Raw genomic sequence first — 19188 nt, 5'->3', positions numbered from 1 at the left:
AAATCACAAGGAGAAATAAGTATCAAGAATGGTATTACATCTCTTTCAAATAGGCGCAAACAATTCAATTTGTGCTGGATAACGTTCTTCGTGTTTTATAAACATTTATTCTCTTTCTTCACAGTTTGATTGTTTTCTATTATATTTGTTTTTTTTTTGTTTTTTTACGTGTGTAGGGGGTGTCAGTTATAGCGTGTAGCAAATATATTGTTGTGGAAGAAAAAACAAGGAAAAGAGGAATTTTCAGTGTTGAACTGTGAATGAAAAAAAAAATGCAAAAAGACGTCATTTTTTAGGAAGGTGGTCAAAGCTGGTAAATTGGTTGTCCTCTGCTGGAAAGATGGGAACGTTTTTTTTTTTTTGGGGGGGGGAGGGGGGCTTTTTTTTGCCTTTTTTTAGGAGAATGCTTTTAATTCATTTTTCTTTTTCTTTTTTTGGGGGGGTTTCTTTAAAATCGTTTTGTGACTGTTTTTGCTGTCATGCGTTCTAAGCGTGCCAACGTGAGTGCGTTCCGTGTTAGTGCCAACACATGCAGTGGGTTAGAGGGAAAAGAAGAAGAAGAAGAAGAAGAAGAAGAAGAAGACGAAGAAGGCGAAGAAGGAGGAAGAGGAGGAGGAGTAGAAGAAGAACAGAAGAATGAATAGGAAGAAGAGTAATAATAATAATAATAATAATAATAATAAGAAGAAGAAGAAGAAGAAGAAATAATAATAATAATAATAAAGAGAAGAAGAAAGAGAAGGAGGAGGAAGAGGAGTAGGAGTAGGGGAAGAACAGGAGAATGAATACGAAGATTAAGAAAAATAATAAGAGATAATAATAAAGAGAAGAAGAAGAAGAAGAAGAAGAAGAAGAAGAAGAAGAATGCAGTTATTTGGAGGAGGAGGGAGAAGAAAAACAAGAACAATAAACGAACAAACAAATGAATTAGACCAATAAACGAATGAATGAAGAAAAAAAAAGAAAGAAAGAAGGGAACAAAGAATGAGTAATGAATGGAGAAGATAAAGGAGGGAATGGAGAAAAAGAAAGAAATGAAGAAAAGAATGAAGAAAACGAAGACAAGGAGAATAAAAAGTATAAGAAAATAATAAAAGGAATAAATAAAAAAACAAAACTAAATAGAAAATAACAAAGACGAAGACAAATAACTGAAGAAGAATACAAGAAGAAATGTCGTTGTAATGGCTTTTAGCTAAAAAAAAAAGGAAATAATTGGAAAAGGTGGAAACGGCTGATTAAAATAAATAAATAGATAAATTCAAAGAGATAAGAACTACAAAAAAAAAACAAAAACAACTTCTACCAATAAAAAAAAATATCACAGATAAGGACCAAAGCTAAAGAATATCACTTAAAGAATCTGATTGACATTAAGGAACGGTTCAAGACATTGGAATGGTTTGGGCATTGAAGCTTGATTCGAGTTCAGATTGTTAAAAGAAAGAATATATATATATATATATATATATATATATATATATATATATATATATATATATATATATATATACATACATATATGTGTGTGTGTGTGTGTGTGTGTGTGTGTGTGAATGTTTTTGCATACAAAAAGGAAGTAACAAAAAATAGGCCAAAATAATGAATCAGTGTAAGAGTATAAAAGTGTGTGCTAGTTAAGAAAATAATAGTTTCCACTTCGACATGTTAGTTAATCGATAACATGCTAAACACATACATAACGCTTTAATTTCTTCTACAATCATAGAGTTCGTTAGCGCATTTGATTAGGTACTTAACACTTTTTTCAGGTTACAATGGGGAATACAATGTTTTTTCCGGTCTCTGGTTACGGTATTTGCCTCACCTTACGGCATTATTTATAATGTTATTTGATTATATACATGTGTATTATATACTGTACTGTATTTTGTTTCTAATGTTTAATGCCATATTCCTGGTCCCTACTATATATATATATATATATATATATATATATATATATATATATAGTTATTTACTATAATAATTATTAAATACCTAGAAGACACTAGTGTTTCATACTTTCGGGAATCAATATTTTTAACGTCCGATGATCTGTACACACACACACACACACACACACACACACACACACACACACACACACACACACACATATATATATATTCGATAAAGATCAAGTTTATTGGTAACATACATTGAAAACAAATATTTTTCAAAAGTGCTCAATATATGAGAAGTTTTTTTATAAATAAAATTATAAAAACATTAGGAGTATTTTCATCTCTTAATGATTTGGACAGGGCTTTTTAGAATTTTCTTTCTGACAAGTCGAACTTATGGAAAATCCAGAGTATATATGCATTATGGTTGTCCATGTTTCGGCGATATGATTCGCATTAAAAAAACATTGGATAAAAACGTGGTTACAGAAATCTTGCTCCTCATGTTCATATATATATATATATATATATATATATATATATATATATATATATATATATATATATATATATATATAGAGAGAGAGAGAGAGAGAGAGAGAGAGAGAGAGGCTTGGAAGTTTTTTACCCCTTGAAAACTATATAAAAAATTATTTCATTTTTATATTTTTTTATCATTCGCTAGAAAACCATTTAGTCAGTAAGTCATTTAATCACCTGCAATCAATGCATCAACTTGCTTTCTCGAATCAACTATAGTACCAATGTTAATTTAAGGGATCATCATTTGTTTACCATGAAACATTGTTTCGGGGATTTAAAACCAAAACTGTATATTAAATCATTGCTCCCAGCAGTGTTGATCAAACACCACCTCCCTAAATCTCAAGACTGCGTGCGTTTGGTGTCTTAATACACACACACACACACACACCCACACACACACACACACACACACACACACACACACACACACACACACACACACACACACACACACACACACATATATATATATATTTATATATATAAATATAGTGCAAAATTTTGTTGAAAATTCAAAGACTCGCGATTTCTTTTTTATAACCTTCGTTTATTTTCTGGACTTTTCCATTACAGCTGTTTCATTAATGAGTTGACAATTTTACGATTTATGTTTCCGTAAAAAAAATCCTGTCCCTACCAACTTCTTCAGATGTTTGTCCATTAGATTTTTACAACAAATGGTATATTTTTAACATGCGTGACATCGTATTCGTGTAAAATGATTTCCACACCCATGCTTCCTCACTTACTCCATCTTTTGATATTTTTACGGAAACATAAATCGTAAAATTGCCAACTCATTAATGAAACAGCTGTAATGGAAAAATCCAGGAAATAAACAAAGGTTATAAAAAAGAAAACGTGAGTCTTTGAACTTTTAGCAAAACTTTGCATTATATATGTTCTGTCCTTATTAAATAGACACATTGAGCTTAACTTAAAATTAACAGTGAATGGTTTTAAAATAACAATCTAGACCCGTTAAACGAAAATGGTATACATTGAAAGAAACGACATTTCAAAAGCAAACTTAATATATATATATATATATATATATATATATATATATATATATATATATATATATATTGTACCAGAATCGGGAATATATATATATATATATATATATATATATATATATATATATAGTGGAGATGGTAATTAATAAAAACTGAAGAAAGTGCTCAACACTGTTGTAGACCAAATTTGCGTTTTATTTTTTATTACCGTATCTGTCTGTTAAGTTACATTATTGTTTCGGCTACACGGTCGTTTTTTTTTTTTTGCAATCTGTAGCGTCCTCAGACTTTTACAGAAATGTTCGCTATTTTGGGGTTAAAGAGTGGAAGAGTGAAGGTAAAAGTCTTAGGACGCTACAGACGGCCAAAAAGAACGGCCGTGTAGCCGAAACAATAACGTAACTTAACAGAAAGATACGGTAATAAAAAATAAAACGTATATATATATATATATATATATATATATATATATATATATATATATATATATTTCCGATTTCGATACAATTACTAATTCCGATTCGTATTCTTAAGAATTCTCTAAATAATTAACTATAAAAGTGTTTTCTTTTTGTCCCGATTACCGTAAAAACACCTCTTAAGGTAAAAACACACTGTGAGGAGGTGATCAAGAGATTTTAGTCTTACCGCAAGTTTAAATCAATAAATATTTATTATTTTTTGTTACTACAAGCAATGGACGATGATTCTCAAACCAAAATCAAATAAAAAAGATAATTTAAAGAATCGGCTTTGGCATCGGAAAACATAGGCTCAATTTTTCCGATTCCGATACCGATTCCGATACCGATAGCCTCAATTTTTCTGATTCCCGATTCCGATTACGATTAATCATCCCAACACTAATATATATATATATATATATATATATATATATATATATATATATATATATATATATATATATATATAACAGAAAAATACAAAATTATGACATTCATTATTCAGTATATATGTTCGAAAAAGTCGACACCAACAGTGTTTATAAATGATGCACACATGTTTTATTTTGCTTCTTTCTAAGTTGTTTTATATGATCTCTGGTTGACGCAAAGTCTTATCCACATAACTGAGTAAATACCTGCGGTATTCCTTGGTATCTGGCGAACTTGAATTACTTCATCTTTCAATGTAACATTGCTCTGTTTTTTTTTTTGTTTTTTTTCATAGTCTCATTATAATACTGTTAATTTTTTAAAAGTTCAAGTTAAAGTATTTCACACACACACACACACACACACAAACAAACATATATATATATATATATATATATATATATATATATATATATATAGAGAGAGAGATGTTAAACACACTATGTTAACCACGTTAAACGTGTTAATTCCAAAATATCCTTTGAGTTTTATCCTGTAAACATTTTACACTGTTTTGAATACTTTTTCTTTTGTCTAATTTTGACATTTTTTTTCTCTACTGGACGTTTTCACCTGTGTCTAATTATGTATGCATGAACGTACATGTATATGTATGTGTGTAAGAAATGTATGCATGTATGTACGTACGTATATCTGTGTATATGTATGTATGTATGTACGTATATCTGTCTGTCTGTATATATGTATGTCTGTATGTATGCATGTATGCATGTACGTATATCTGTCTGTCTGTCTGTCTGTCTGTCTGCCTGTATGTATGTATGTATGTATGTATGTATTAAACAAATGTAAACAGAAAAGAAGAAGGGGGAAAATCCAGGTCTGTGAGCATTAATTGGCACGGTCCATGGAGTGAACAGACAGAGTGAGGTGTTCTTTGTGAATCAGGATTGGCAGAAGCCACGGGAGAAACGGAGGCTATGCGCTCCCCACACCCTTAACCCAACAAATATTTATTATTTGTTTTCTAAAACAAAACAAACAAAAAATAATAAAAAGTGATGATGAAAATGTTCAGTTATTTCATCTTGACAAGTGTTTTTTTTTTTACTGTGGTTGATGCTGTGCTCTCTGGTGAGTCGTGTGACTACCTCAAGTTAGGTATCCATCCGACAACGGACCGGCCTGGTCGGACATGTGACATTGTGGGTACGACGAGATGCTGGTACTTACCTCGTATATAACTTCTGTTGATTTTTGTGATCTCATTCCAAGAACTGAACCTTTTTGTCCATTACAAGAATCGTCCCGCTTCGTGTTTGCAGGCAAACTGTTCGTGGCCATGTCCGAGTCTGGTGCCATAAAGCCTGAACTGTCTGGCCAATACGATGCCATGTGCGACGGACATATAAGCCGACCTTGTTCGCTTACACATTTACATGAAATACTTTCTCTATCTTGGCTCAGTGCATTCTTTCGATCTTTACAACGGATGATACAGAGAGATATAGCGGCCGTCACAGGCACAGAGACGGTAACTGCAACCAAAACGACTAAGATCAAAAGATATAAGTGAATTTTATCACCCGATTGGGTATGGGCGGCATTTAACATTTCAGAAGTCTCATTGCTGACGGCTAAGGTTAAAGCCAATGTCGTCGTAGATGATAGCGGTGGAGTACCACTATCTCTGACCAAAAACTGAAGCTCGTATAACCCAGCGTCTTGCGGGTTAACCACTCGGGTAAATGAGAGCAGTCCTGTGTAGTGATTTAAGGTAAACAGTTGGTTTTCATTTCCGGTTATTATCTCGAATTTTAGAAACGCATTTTCCCGGCTGTCTCGGTCCGACGCTTTTAGGACTGTTATGTTCTTTGTGTGATGCGGATAGTAAGTCACGTCGAGGGCGCAAGGGTTAACGCTGGGATACGTGAAATATGGAGCATTATCGTTCTTATCTTTTACTTCGACAATGACGTTAACAGTATTGTTGAGTGATGGTGTGCCGCCATCTTTAACGAAAACCTGGAATTTATAGCTATCCTGGAACTCATGATCCAAAGACACAATTGATAAAATCACCCCGTCATCCATGATCTGAAAAGGGAGAAAGTTCTTGTTACTAGCCAATAAAGAATATGTCAATTTACCCGCAAGTCCGAGATCAGGGTCCGTAGCATTTATTACACCGACTTGTGATTTGGATTTTACATTTTCATACATAGAAAACCTGAATACCTCCCTTGAAAATTGCGGTTGGACATCATTGACGTCCAGCACTTTTATAGAGAACTGTCTCTCGCTATGAAGCGGTGGCGAGCCCTTATCTTGACAGTTGATCATCAAGCGGTAATAATCTTCCGTTTCCCTGTCCAGCGTGTTTTTGATGATTATTTTATATTCTTTCGGCGCCATCATTTCAAGCTTAAACTTCTCGTGGTTCATATGACATATGACTTGTCCATTCAAACCACTATCATAGTCAAAGACTTTCACATACGCAATGAAGGTACCAACTTTGAGATTTTCCAAAATGGCGACCTTGTCCTCCGTTAACGAGTTCACGAAATTCATGTCAATCGACGGCGGCTTGTTCTGTTGGTTGACCATGTTTATTTGAACGATGGCGATCGAACTTAGAGACGGTTCTCCCTCATCTGTGGCTGTCACGTACAGTTTGTAGCTTTGCTTTTGTCCTGATTTAAATCCTTTGCTAAGAAATATACTTCCAGTTCCTCGGTTTAATTCAAAGTGAGACTTAGCAATGTCGGAGGTCTTTGAGCTAAAGTGGTAGGACACACGGCCGTTTTTGCCGACGTCCAAATCCTTGGCTGATAGTGTCACGATCGGAGACGCTTCTTGGTTGTCGTTCTTCACAGACACATTGTATACATCACGGGAGAAAACTGGTGCATTATCATTCACATCCTTTACGTAGATCTGAATGTTTAATATGGTCTGCTTCGACGGAGAACCGCCATCTTTTGCCATTATATGAAGCATGTACATGTCTTTCAGCTCTCTGTCTAAACCTTCTTCGAGTAAGATGCTGATTTTTGACGTGCCATCAAGGCTTTTCGACACAGATAGCGTAAAGGGTTCATCCTTGCTTTTACGCAATTGGTAAGTGATCTGCGAATTTAGGAGTCCGATATCTCTATCCACGGCATTTGGAATGGATATTTTCGTGCCTTTCCGATCATTCTCTGAAAACTGTATATTCACCTGCTTATCTGGAAACTCCGGCTGGTGGTCATTAATGTCTTGGATGATCACTTTGACCTTTAGGATCCAAATGAATGAATTCGCCCGCTTCACAGCCACGTCGATCATTTGAAAACATTCGAGGTTGTAGATACAAAGCTTCTCTGCATCTAGAGTCTGAGCTGTGAAAAGCTTGCCCGTCTTTTCGTGGATGTGAAAGAGCTGTGAAACGCCTCCTGATCCCTGCGAAAGTTGACTGAATTTGATGAGGCTGTGATCTTGAGAAGGGAGACTCTCTAGCAGATGGGAGTCAGCAGCAAGGTCCCCTAAGTAAGTACCAGGACCCTTTTCTTCCTCCACGTAGTAAGTGAGGTCAGTACATAAGCATTGATGGCAAAAAAGCAGTATAATTTTCAAGAGTATCAACTTGTCTCTGATGACATCGATGTGTGAAATCATCTTTTGGCGTCAAAGGTTCGATCCGACCTGAAAGTATAAAAATAATAATTATGAATATTTTTTTACATAATGAAATTCATGCATTTGTTTCATGCATTTGTTCATTTTTCTACTAATGATTATAAAGGCTAAAAGCCACTCGAGGATAATGATTGACGAAATTGAATACCAGTATAATGATGTCAAATATTATAACAGGATCAAAAGTGTTCTTATTATATCTTTAAACGATATTACGAAGTAATACCCCTTTATCAAGTTTTTTAAGTCAGGCACTTTTTGCATTTTTTCTTCTTTATCTCTGTTTATAAAATTCCAACAAATAGCGCAGAATATGTTTTTCTAAACCATATAGATCAATATGTACCCGAAATCACTAACCAAACAGAGTTATATGTATATATATATATATATATATATATATATATATATATATATATATATATATATATTTAGACAAATATTGAATAGCACGGGGTTATTCTGTTTTACAATTTTCCTTTTTATATTCTCCAATCTCCGAATAGTTGGAGAAGACAAAAGGGACTATTCAGATATTGGAGAAGATAAAAAGTAAAATTGTAAGACAGAATAACTCCGTGGTGTTCAATAATATTTGCCTAAATATATATATATATATATATATATATATATATATATATATATATATATATATATATAAGTAAATTCGTGGTACAGCGAAATGGAAGGAGAAATTTCAGAGGAAACATAATTTAATTTAAATACCAAAAAAACAAAAAAACGGGCAGGTGAAATTATTAAAATTTCCTTAGGGCCTTATCGTCTGACCCTCTAAGAGGAAACGTCAGAATGATAAATTAAAGACTAAGAAACGAATAAGGAAAGAAGGGAATTTGATTTCAGTTGGAAGACCAGTGAGAAAGAAAAAAAAATCTCACTGTTCAGGTGGTTTTAAATCAATAAATATCTCCAACTGATGTTTCAAAATCTTTTGTCTACACAGGCTAGGTCAAGAGTTATTAATGACTAACGCCTCAATGATATTGAGATGATAGTTCGACCTCGCACTGTATAAAACAGAAAACCACCCATCGGAATATTGATCAGAACACCTATTTATACTCATCAGGTGATTACCAATGGCGGACACATGAGCTTGGGAGTGCCCGGATGTTCTCGAAACCTGGTGTAGTCGAATATCCCGAGGGATATGTTGGGATATTCTCATTTCTAATCTTTGTGATGTTTTGCCAACGTAGTCAGCTCCACACTGACAAACAAATTTATAAACAACAGAATTCTTTTGAATGGTTGGCAAAACATCTTTACGAAAAGAAGAGAAAAAGGTTCAAGTTGTGTAAACTACTCTAAACATAGTAGCTGGAAAACAACGTTGAGTAGCAGAAGAAATCCTTTTAACAATATGAAGGCCAACAGGACCTAACCATGGTAATTTTAAATAAATGGGACAACGTGATGGACCAATACGTTTAACACTATTAAATGTAGCAATTTTACGTTCAATAGTAGTTTTTATTATATTTATGGGATATCCATTGCTAAGAAAAATATTTGTGATTTCACCAAGTTCCGTATCAAGACGGTTTGGTGAACAAATCATAAGTGCACGATGTGTAAGAGCGCTAATGAGGTTTATTTTTCTAGACTGAGGGGCAAAGGAAAACCAATTAAGATAGAGCCCTGTAAATGTAGGTTTTCTGTATACAGAGGTCTCAAACGTAGAACCAACTTTAGAAACACGAACATCGAGGAATGGGAGAGAGCCACAGTCCTCGACCTCCATAGTAAATTGTAACGATGGATGCAAGTTGCAAAGAAGACGAAGAAACTGTTCAGCTTCACTCCGTGAGGGAAAGCATGCAAAAGTATCATCAACGTAGCGTGTATAGAATGTTGGCTTAGTAATTTTGGAAAATAATTCATTTTCTAAAAATCCAACAAAAATGTTGGCTAGCGAAGGACCAAGAGGGCTACCCATAGATATCCCGTCAATTTGCCGGTACATAATGTTGTTGAAACTGAAGGAGACTGATTTAGTAGCAAGTTCCATCAGTTCAACGAAAATTCGTTCAGGAAATTGTGGAGATTTTGAGGGGCCACGGTATAGATAGTCAGCACAAATACCAATGGTTTCATCCAAAGGTATATTAGTAAAAAGACTATTAATGTCAAAGGAAGCCAAGAACTCGGTATTTTTAGATAAAGATAATTTTTGTATATGAGACACGAATTGAAAAGAATCCGAGATACAATGCACCGAATAAAAAGAAAGCACAGGTTTAAGAAGGTCAACCAACCATTTCCCAAGTTCGTGTTGTGCAGAACCCAACATAGATAAAATGGGTCGCAGAGGAATGTTAGGTTTATGAACCTTGGGTAAACCGTACATTCTAGGCCTTTGAGAGCCAATGGGTCGGATTCTATCATAAATCTCCTTAGAAATAAACCCGCTTTTATAAAGTTGAAGAAATCTTTTCTGGATTTTTATTTCCATACGAAAAGTGTCATCATGGCTTAAATCACCCAACCGGATAAATTTATTTTTATCATCCAAGATTTGTAACATTTTGGAGATATAATCCGTTTTGTTAAGTATAACAACGCCCGATCCTTTATCCGGGCGAGAAAGATAAATGTCGGGATTAGACCTAATTAATTTTGCCGCTTCAAAATGATTTTTCTGCCAAACAAAATCACTAGATTTAGTATTTATGGCAGAAAACCTCCGACCTAATTCGCCCAACTGAATTTTAACACTAGTTAATTCATCAGTAGAGATAGGCCAATCGTGTTTTAATTGAGTATATAATAATTCAATTTCACTAAATATTGAAATTTTATCAACATAAAGGGGAGGAATGCAAAATTGTAAGTCAGCAGATAAAACAAATTCTTCCGTATTGGACAAAACATAAGAAGAATAATTAAATATATGTTTATCCAAATTTGTTATAATCCCAAACTTCTTAGTAATTAAATTTTTTAAATATTTATCATAAGAAGAAGTACATTTATTACGGGTAAAATTATCGCCATTGGATAAAAACTTGGAAAAACGGAGTTTATCAAAGAAAGATAGTTCTTTCCAAACCATGGCCCAAAGTAAAAGGTGTTTACTACGTAACGAATTATATTTATCGGAATTAAATAGGATTTCATCTTGTAGGAAAACACGTTGAACTGCCAATGTATTTCTACATTTAATTTTAGAAATACGATGACAGATATAACCGGGAGCTACATGATTTAGACAGCAAGATTTAAGAAATTCCATCCTACACTTCAAAACGATTAACTTATTTTTAATACGTATAACTTTGTTTAACGTTTTGATAAATTGTGAGCTGTACCGACCTCGAAAATATGTAAGTAAATTCTTGGTACAGCAAAATGGAAGGAGAAATTTCAGAGGAAAAATAATTTAATTTAAATACCAAAGAAACAAAAAAAAAAATGGGCAGGTGGAATTATTAAAATTTCCTTAAGGCCTTATCGTCTGACCCTCTAAGAGGAAACGTCAGAATGATAAATTAAAACTAAGAAACGAATGAGGAAAGAAGGGAATTTGGTTTCAGTTGGAAGACCAGTGAGAAAGAAAATATATATATATATATATATATATATATATATATATATATATATATATATATATATATATGTGCTTTTGTTAGGAAATTTATCGAACATGTGTTTTTACTTTATATATAACTAAACAAATTCCTGCCCCACGACGGATAAAATTAATTCCCTGAACAACGAACAAAATAGCTGGTACTTATGCATCTATGTTACTGCGACAAAGCCAAACTTTCCTGGCGTTTTCGGCAGATAACGGAAAGAATCGGGATATGCTGACACGCTTAGCCAATCAAATTCAAGTAAGCAGACGATAAAATAATTTAATCAATTTGTTGACAAATTTATATAAACAATATTATTCAAGCAATTTATTAGCAACAATTTAAAACAATATGAATTTATCGCAGCTAAGTATCAAACCACAATTCTGTGGAAAACGTGATACAATTCTTACAAAGAAATATATTGGTAAAATTAAAAGTTGTGGAACATTCGAGCATCCTTACCTTAAAAACAAATAGAAAAAGCTATGCCTGGAGATGGGGATGAGAATTTACCAACCATCCTCTTCTCCACTTAAAAAATTATTTTATAAAGATCTTTAAAAAATTACCCCTAAAATTTTTTTAATTAAATCATTTTCTTCACGTTTCTTGAAAAAGTATTTAAAAAATCTCCCTTAAAAAAAAATTAAAAATCTAAAAAGTCTTCTCTATATTTGTTTTTCTAATTCTCTGAGTTTTGTTTTCGTTTGAATAAAATGGAACATTAGCAGAGGTTTACATTTGCTGTTGTTGTTGTTGTTATTATTATTATTATTATTATTATTATTATTATTATTATTATTATTATTATTATCATCATTATTATTATTATTATTATTATTATTATTATTATTATTTTGGTACTTATGTAGAGAACTTATTTAGACAGCCATATTTAACATGGGAGCGATGGTGTTTTGTAAAGATCTGTACTCTAACCCAACAATTCAATAAACAAAAGATATCACAAAATTTTAATTGGATTTGAAAATTCTATTTAAAAAAATAGCACAACTTCTCTGCATAAACACGTTTTTCTTTGTGTCATCGTTAACAAAATAATCTTTAAAAAATACATAAAAAAATTTAATAAATATTAATTCTAGAAAATTACCATACTTTTTTTTGACATTTTCTCCTAAAGAGCTGAGTACATTATCCATTAAAAAATTGTCTTCTTCTAAGTCTTTTCTAAGTCTTCATACGTTTCGTCAGATCTCGGTTCTTTCCGCTATTTGTTCAGAAACTCTCGTGAAAGTTCGGTTTCATCGCATAAGTACCAGATAGATTTGCACTACATCTACGTTTCCTTCTGAAGATTAAATTCAGGATATCATGATACTTGTCCCTATGTCTATAATCCTTATTCCATTAAATGATTGTTATTCTAGAAAATGTCCAAAATTTAAGGCTTAAGGAGTCTTCAAAGGAAATCGAAATTCATGGCATCTTACTTAATTTATGTCTAAAGCATATTGTTAAAATTTCACCAAAATGGCAAAGTTAACGCAAATCTGAAATCTTGAATTATACTATGCCCACAAAGCCCTTTAAACGAGACAAAGAAACTGAAGTGTTGGAAATATTTATTAATTGATGTTTTATCTCTCCTCTTAAAATTTTACAAAAAACCGGAGCTATTTGAATTCTCCTGGAGAGCCTCCCCCTATTATAATCTTCTTTGCATAAAACTAAATTAAATTAAATATAGTCGTCGTTACCCACCTTTACGCCTAGCAGTTATGTTTAAAGCTTCACAATGATCGGTTAATTAATTTAAAAGTGAATTCTATGCATAGACATATATTAATATGAGTGATGGGACGATTCCAATATTTTTACCCGATTACGATACAATTACCGATTCCGTACTAAATTCCCGATTCCGATACAATTTCCGATTCTTTCTTTTAAATATTTCACTATATAGTTGTATTTTTCTCCGATTACCGTAAAAACACATATGTTAAATGTTTAGTTATTTTCCAAAGCGTAAAAATATTCTTGTGGTGGAAGATGTATCGATTTAGCATCATTCATTCAATCAATAAATATTTATTATTTTATCATTATTGTCAGCACTGTAAGATTTTGCTTTAAACAAAATCAAATAGAAAATGCAATTAAAAGAATCGTTTTGGCATCGGAAAATTGGTACAAATTTTTCCGATAGCGATTCCGATACCCTTAAATATTTCGACTTTTCCAATTCCCGATTTCAGTTCTGGTTAATCCTCCCAACACTAATCAATATGTATACATGCCTAACTTTATATAAATAGATATAGGTGTATCTATTTAGAGATCTGGCAATCAGATCGAGGTCAGGTCATTTTTAGCGCCTAACAGTCATCCAAACTATTAAACAGAGAGAGAGAGAGAGAGAGAAAGAGAGAGAGAGAGAGGTGGGGAAGTGAGAGACAGGGAGAGGGATAGAGAGTAGTAGGAGGAGAGAGGCAGAGTAAAAAGATCATATACTTGATTTTGATCCAAATTAAAATAAGGATTCTAGACATAAGGTTTAATACTATTAAATCTTGATTTTAATCTCCATAAAGTCACGATAATGATGTAAAACTGCTCTGCTTAGAGAATTCATTTTAATTGTCCTGATACAGGTATTTTTCTTTAATATGTAATGGTGCGCATATACATGGCATAATCACGTTGACATACCAGTTTCCGACAGATTATCGGTTAAGTGACGTTGAGTCTAGTCAGTACCAGATGGGTACGATTTGGGATTACCGGGCGCTGTATGTAGGAGGACCTGAATACCTTCCACCGAGAACTGCGAAAACCTAATCTCGTAATTTCCATGACAGAGATATGCATGCAGCCGAGGACTGCTTGTGAATTTGCTATTCCCTTGACACCTTCTCTTTTGAAGGAAGCTGGTTAAACTCACCTTGTGTTAATGCCGTTTAGAAAAAATAAAAACGACGTACGAGAGAGAGAGAGAGAGAGAGAGAGAGAGAGAGAGAGAGAGAGAGAGTTGGAGAAGCCGTGAAGTGATAAACATCTCTGATTGTTTCAATACATTCATATTATTACAATATTATGCTTTTCCATTTCCGTATGTTGTACTGTTTAGTTAGGAAATTCAACAACCAGAAACAACAGAAAAACTACAGTCTTTTCTATAAAAAAAAAACCCTAAAAAAACAACTGCAAGACAAAAGAAAAAGTAAGAAAAAATATGCTTATGTGAAAACAGAGAGAAAAAAAAACCAATCGAACGCAAATTGAAGGAGGTGTAGACGCCAACTTTACTTTGGGCAAATAACCATTTTAGAAAAAGGAATAGGAAAGAGTGTGCTGTCTACATGTAATTTTTCGTGTGCCATTGCCAGAGAAGAACAAGTCCATTGTTAACTGCATTAGAACCTTGTTTATTTTGTATTAGACGCCTTTAGGGTGGAGGGCGGGGGCGTCGAGAGAAAGCGGCAGCCATTTTGTGCATGCGACAGGACATGACCTATTTTATGCATTTCTTATTTGAAGCTGCGAAACAAACGAATACAGCAAACATAAACGAACAAAAAAGTACACCCTCCGCCTCAAAAAGTAAAATATAATAAAATAAAGATTCCGGCTGAGCAAAAAATAACAAACAAAACAAAAAACAAAAAAAAAAAACATGGCCACAAAAATGAATGGACGAAAAAAGGAAATATTTTGTCAGAAGCGTTGAATAAATTGTAGATTTGCTTCTGATTTCTTTTGTGTCTGACAAACAAATTTCTTCTCGCCTCTTTGCCTGATACGAAAGCAGTTCCATCTTCTTCTTGATTCTTTAATGCACGGTAATGAGTGAATGAATGTGTTTTGTTGTCAAGTTAGCATTTACTGAATACTACAAGCTGATGGGCGAGAAAACGCAGGAAACGATATTCAAAAGAGTAATGAAATCTTAAAAGGCGCGTGTTCCTCTCTTTTTTTCATCCATTTCCCTTTTCTCTTTATTTTTTAATTCGGGACATCTATCAGCGAGTGGAAATTTGGTTGTATATGAGAGATAAAATCAAAATTAGCATCAATGAATACACATAAAACTTATTCACACATGTGAAAATTGAAATATTCGTCCTAAGGTGGGTTCCTGGCAGGATTTCAGAGTCGGGAGGTATATGATCCGATATTGACTCCTGAAATTCCAAAATATTCGACTCGTTAATTTTATGCCTTATAAAATTCAGTCAGTTGATTCTTTGAAAATTAAAAAAAAAAAAAAACTTACACCAGCACTAGGAGTTCCCTGGGGTCTGGATGACAATAACTTTTCTCATATCTTCAGTACTCTCCATCTCTTTCGATAACCTTTGCAAATGAATTTCGGTTATCGCAAGAGCTGCTTACCATTGACGTCTCACTAGCAGCGACCATTATCCGTCACTAAAATTTAGGTAGATTATCTGTATTATTATTATTATTATTATTATTATTATTATTATTATTATTATTATTATTATTATTATTATTATTATTACTAACTGTGCCTCTTTCGATAACCTCTTTCGATAACCTTAATGTAGTCGTTTTAATTTTTTTTATTTTTATTCGTTTGCACATTTTTTAAATTTATACAAAAAAGATAAAAATTTTAGTTGTAAAGGAGACATTATCTTGACGCTTTCAGTTTTTTTTGTTTTTTTTTTCGATCATATTTGAAAAGTTTTCCATTTTCCTAGTCTTCCGGACAGAACAAAATCATTTAAAATCATGAATTGCTTTGAAGTGCAGTGCCATAGCGATAGTGACACAGTAAAAATAAAAGCTTTAATATACGCTGGTCTCAATCAAAGTCAAGATACATATGTGTGTCACTCAAAAGGACTATTTTTTATTCATCAAGAACTGTTTGTATTAGAATGGAATGGTTGACATAGGTTTGTCTAGAGAATTCGTTCCAGCAAGCTGGAATCCCTCTTATTTGTTGAAAAATCCAGAACGTAAATGGCAAATGATTTTAGTACATCCCATTTCTACTCAGAACAACTGAAGAAGGAAGTGTAAAGGAAATAATTGAAAAAGAAGAGGAAGAAGTAAGCCGAACGAACAGAGACAGAAAGAGAGTAGCTTGAACTACATTAATATCTTCTTTTTTTCGCGTTCGCTTGCCTCGCAGCCTTATTTACTTATTTACCGCCAACATTGTCAACACTTTTGTTGTCAGAATAAAAATTGCATAATTTTCTTTCAAGAAAAGATATACCTGAAGATATGTTTTGCTAAATTCAAATTCTAGACATTTTCATGCAATTTGTTTGTTTTTGTTTTATTTTTCAGTGTCCAAAAAAAAAAATGGTTAGTAACTCGTCTGCTTTGAAAGAAGTGAGTTTGAAGCGACTGCTTGGTCTCATTATCATTTCAAACGTGTCCAGTTCCTGTCAAGTACTGCCTCGCATTCTACGCATATATGGATGTACGTTATTGAGATAAGAGATAATTTTTGTTTTACAGGCTTAAGAAAACCAAGGAGAAGAAGGAGACAGGTAAGGGGAGGGGGAATGGAAAGAAAACAGTATTTGCCCGAGAGCATCAGAAATGTCAGTTTCTTTGAGGATTAAACATTAGCATGTTTATGTCCCGGCGTTTTTTCACTGGTAAGGTAAGCAAATTGTCGAGAAAAAAAAAAAAAAGAAAGAAAAATAGCAGAGTCAGAACTGGGAAAAAATCTGTTAACCTTTTGTTTTGTTTTTGTATTTTGTTTTGTTTTTGTTTTGTTATTAATGGTTTTTTGTTTTTGTTTTTCTTTTCTGTTTGTGGGCACTCACAAAGGGAGATAATCTATGACTGAGAAGAAAGCACCAAAAATTGAACGGAGAAAGGGTAAAGATCAAAGATGACAAAAAAGGAAAGCACAAATGAAAATGAAAATGGATCAAGGGAAAGAGGGAAAAGGGAAAGAGAATGATGAAATGAAGAAAAACGACAAACGAAAAAAAGAAAAAGAAAATGAAAAAAAGTGTGGAAATACAGGGTGGAAGGATAAAATTGTCACCATAGAAAAGACGACATGATTCCATTTCCGTTTGATGAAAATCGGTTTTCTTTATTTTGTTGCAGACCATCTACTAGTTGGCCAGTTGTGTACAACTCCCAAGAATGATAGGAGCGTTTTATCATGTCTGAAAGTGACACAATTTTTTTTTTTTCAATTTTCCCTCCAAACAAGGTACAATGCCACTTTGAAGCAGGGACTACTATCAGGGACTTAATTAGCAGGGTCATTATGAAGGGAGATGAGTAGAAAGGTGTTTGTTCACATTACACTTGAACTTCTGCATATCAGTACAGTTGGGAAAGCAGAATCCCGGAAGGGAGTTCCAAAGACCCGCAGTTCTGGGGAAGAAACTATTGGAGTAAAAGGCTTTCTTGCACCTAGGGATCTCTACTGTAAAGGGATGAGATTAGTAGCTTGTCAGGTTTGTCGGGGGTAGTTACGTCGGGGAGGTACAATAAGCGAGATCAGAGATGCGCCGCTGTACAACTCATGCTCTTTACCAATCCAAGTTATGAGAGCAGGACCATTTTCAGCACCCTCAAAATGCATCGCTGGATTGCCACGAATAACAGGGACGTGCTTAGAGTTATGAAAACAAAGTTTCCGGTCACAATTATGGTATTTGGTGTGGTTTCAAGTGAGGGCCACATCATGCCACCTCACATCTTCGAAATCGGCTTGAAAGTTAACACCAAAGATGTGTTGCAGAGTGTGGTGACTGCTGGCAGACACTGAGTGTGGACGCAGGATTCGATGCTGGCTCACAAGTCCAAAGAGACCCAGGCTTGGCTTTAGAAGAAGTGCTGCGACTTTGTACCCTGCCCCTACTGCTCCCCTCCTACCCCGACCGCAACCTGCTGGACTACTTCGTTTGGTAATACGTCAGGGACATCACCAACATGACCTCCCACTACACCAAAGCCAGTGTGATCACAGCTATTCACCAAGTATTCACTGAGCTCCTGCTGGCGCTTATGGGAAAGGCATGCTCTCAGTTCCGGACCCGTATCGAGGCGGTGATTAAGGAGGAGTCGGCTACATTGAATAGATGTCAGCTCTACTATATAATTTGCCTGGATTGATTTTTTCAATAAAAGTTTTAAAATAAAGCTGTAGTGTTGCTTTCTTTATGGTGACAACTTTATCGTTCTACCATGTAAAATAAAAATGAATAAAAGGAAGGAAAATGAAGGGTTAAAGAAGGGGGGAGCACACACTTGCTTTTTAAAAACAAATGACGTACAATTTCCTGATCGGTTAATAGTTTTGGATCTTATTTCCTCCATATGAAGAATCTCAATTTTCTCTGTGTACGTTTTATTTTAAAATTCTAACAAAGGGAGTTTGTTTTGTTATGGTAAACTACATAGATTTTTTTTTTTTTTTTTTTTTTTTACTTTCCACATTTTGGCACTAGTGCTCTTTAACTAATCACAAGTATTTTTTTTTTTTGATTTCATTTTCAAAAGAGGTCTAGGAGGGAAAATGGGAGACAATCCAAACTTTAATTAATTTTTTATTGAATAATTTCTCCGCAAATGGACGAAAATGCAATTAATTTAG

General features: G+C 33.7%; 1 protein-coding gene across 1 annotated transcript in view; it reads right to left on the bottom strand.

Moving 5' to 3' along the window:
* LOC145242520 (protocadherin beta-2-like) overlaps positions 1-19188 on the bottom strand; it is a 424086-nt gene that overhangs the window by 299613 nt on the left and 105285 nt on the right. Inside the window, exon 2 of the mRNA XM_080105589.1 lies at positions 5563-8019. Within this exon, the coding sequence (XP_079961715.1) occupies positions 5563-7992 (2430 nt within the window). The 5' untranslated portion in view covers positions 7993-8019. The remainder of the gene's footprint in view (positions 1-5562; positions 8020-19188) is intronic.

Source organism: Euprymna scolopes, chromosome 21 (assembly GCF_053919585.1).
Source record: "Euprymna scolopes isolate OS-2025 chromosome 21, ASM5391958v1, whole genome shotgun sequence".
Lineage (NCBI taxonomy): Eukaryota > Metazoa > Mollusca > Cephalopoda > Sepiida > Sepiolidae > Euprymna > Euprymna scolopes.
The sequence above is the reverse complement of the archived record's forward strand: the minus strand, read 5'-3'. Positions and strand labels throughout refer to the sequence as shown.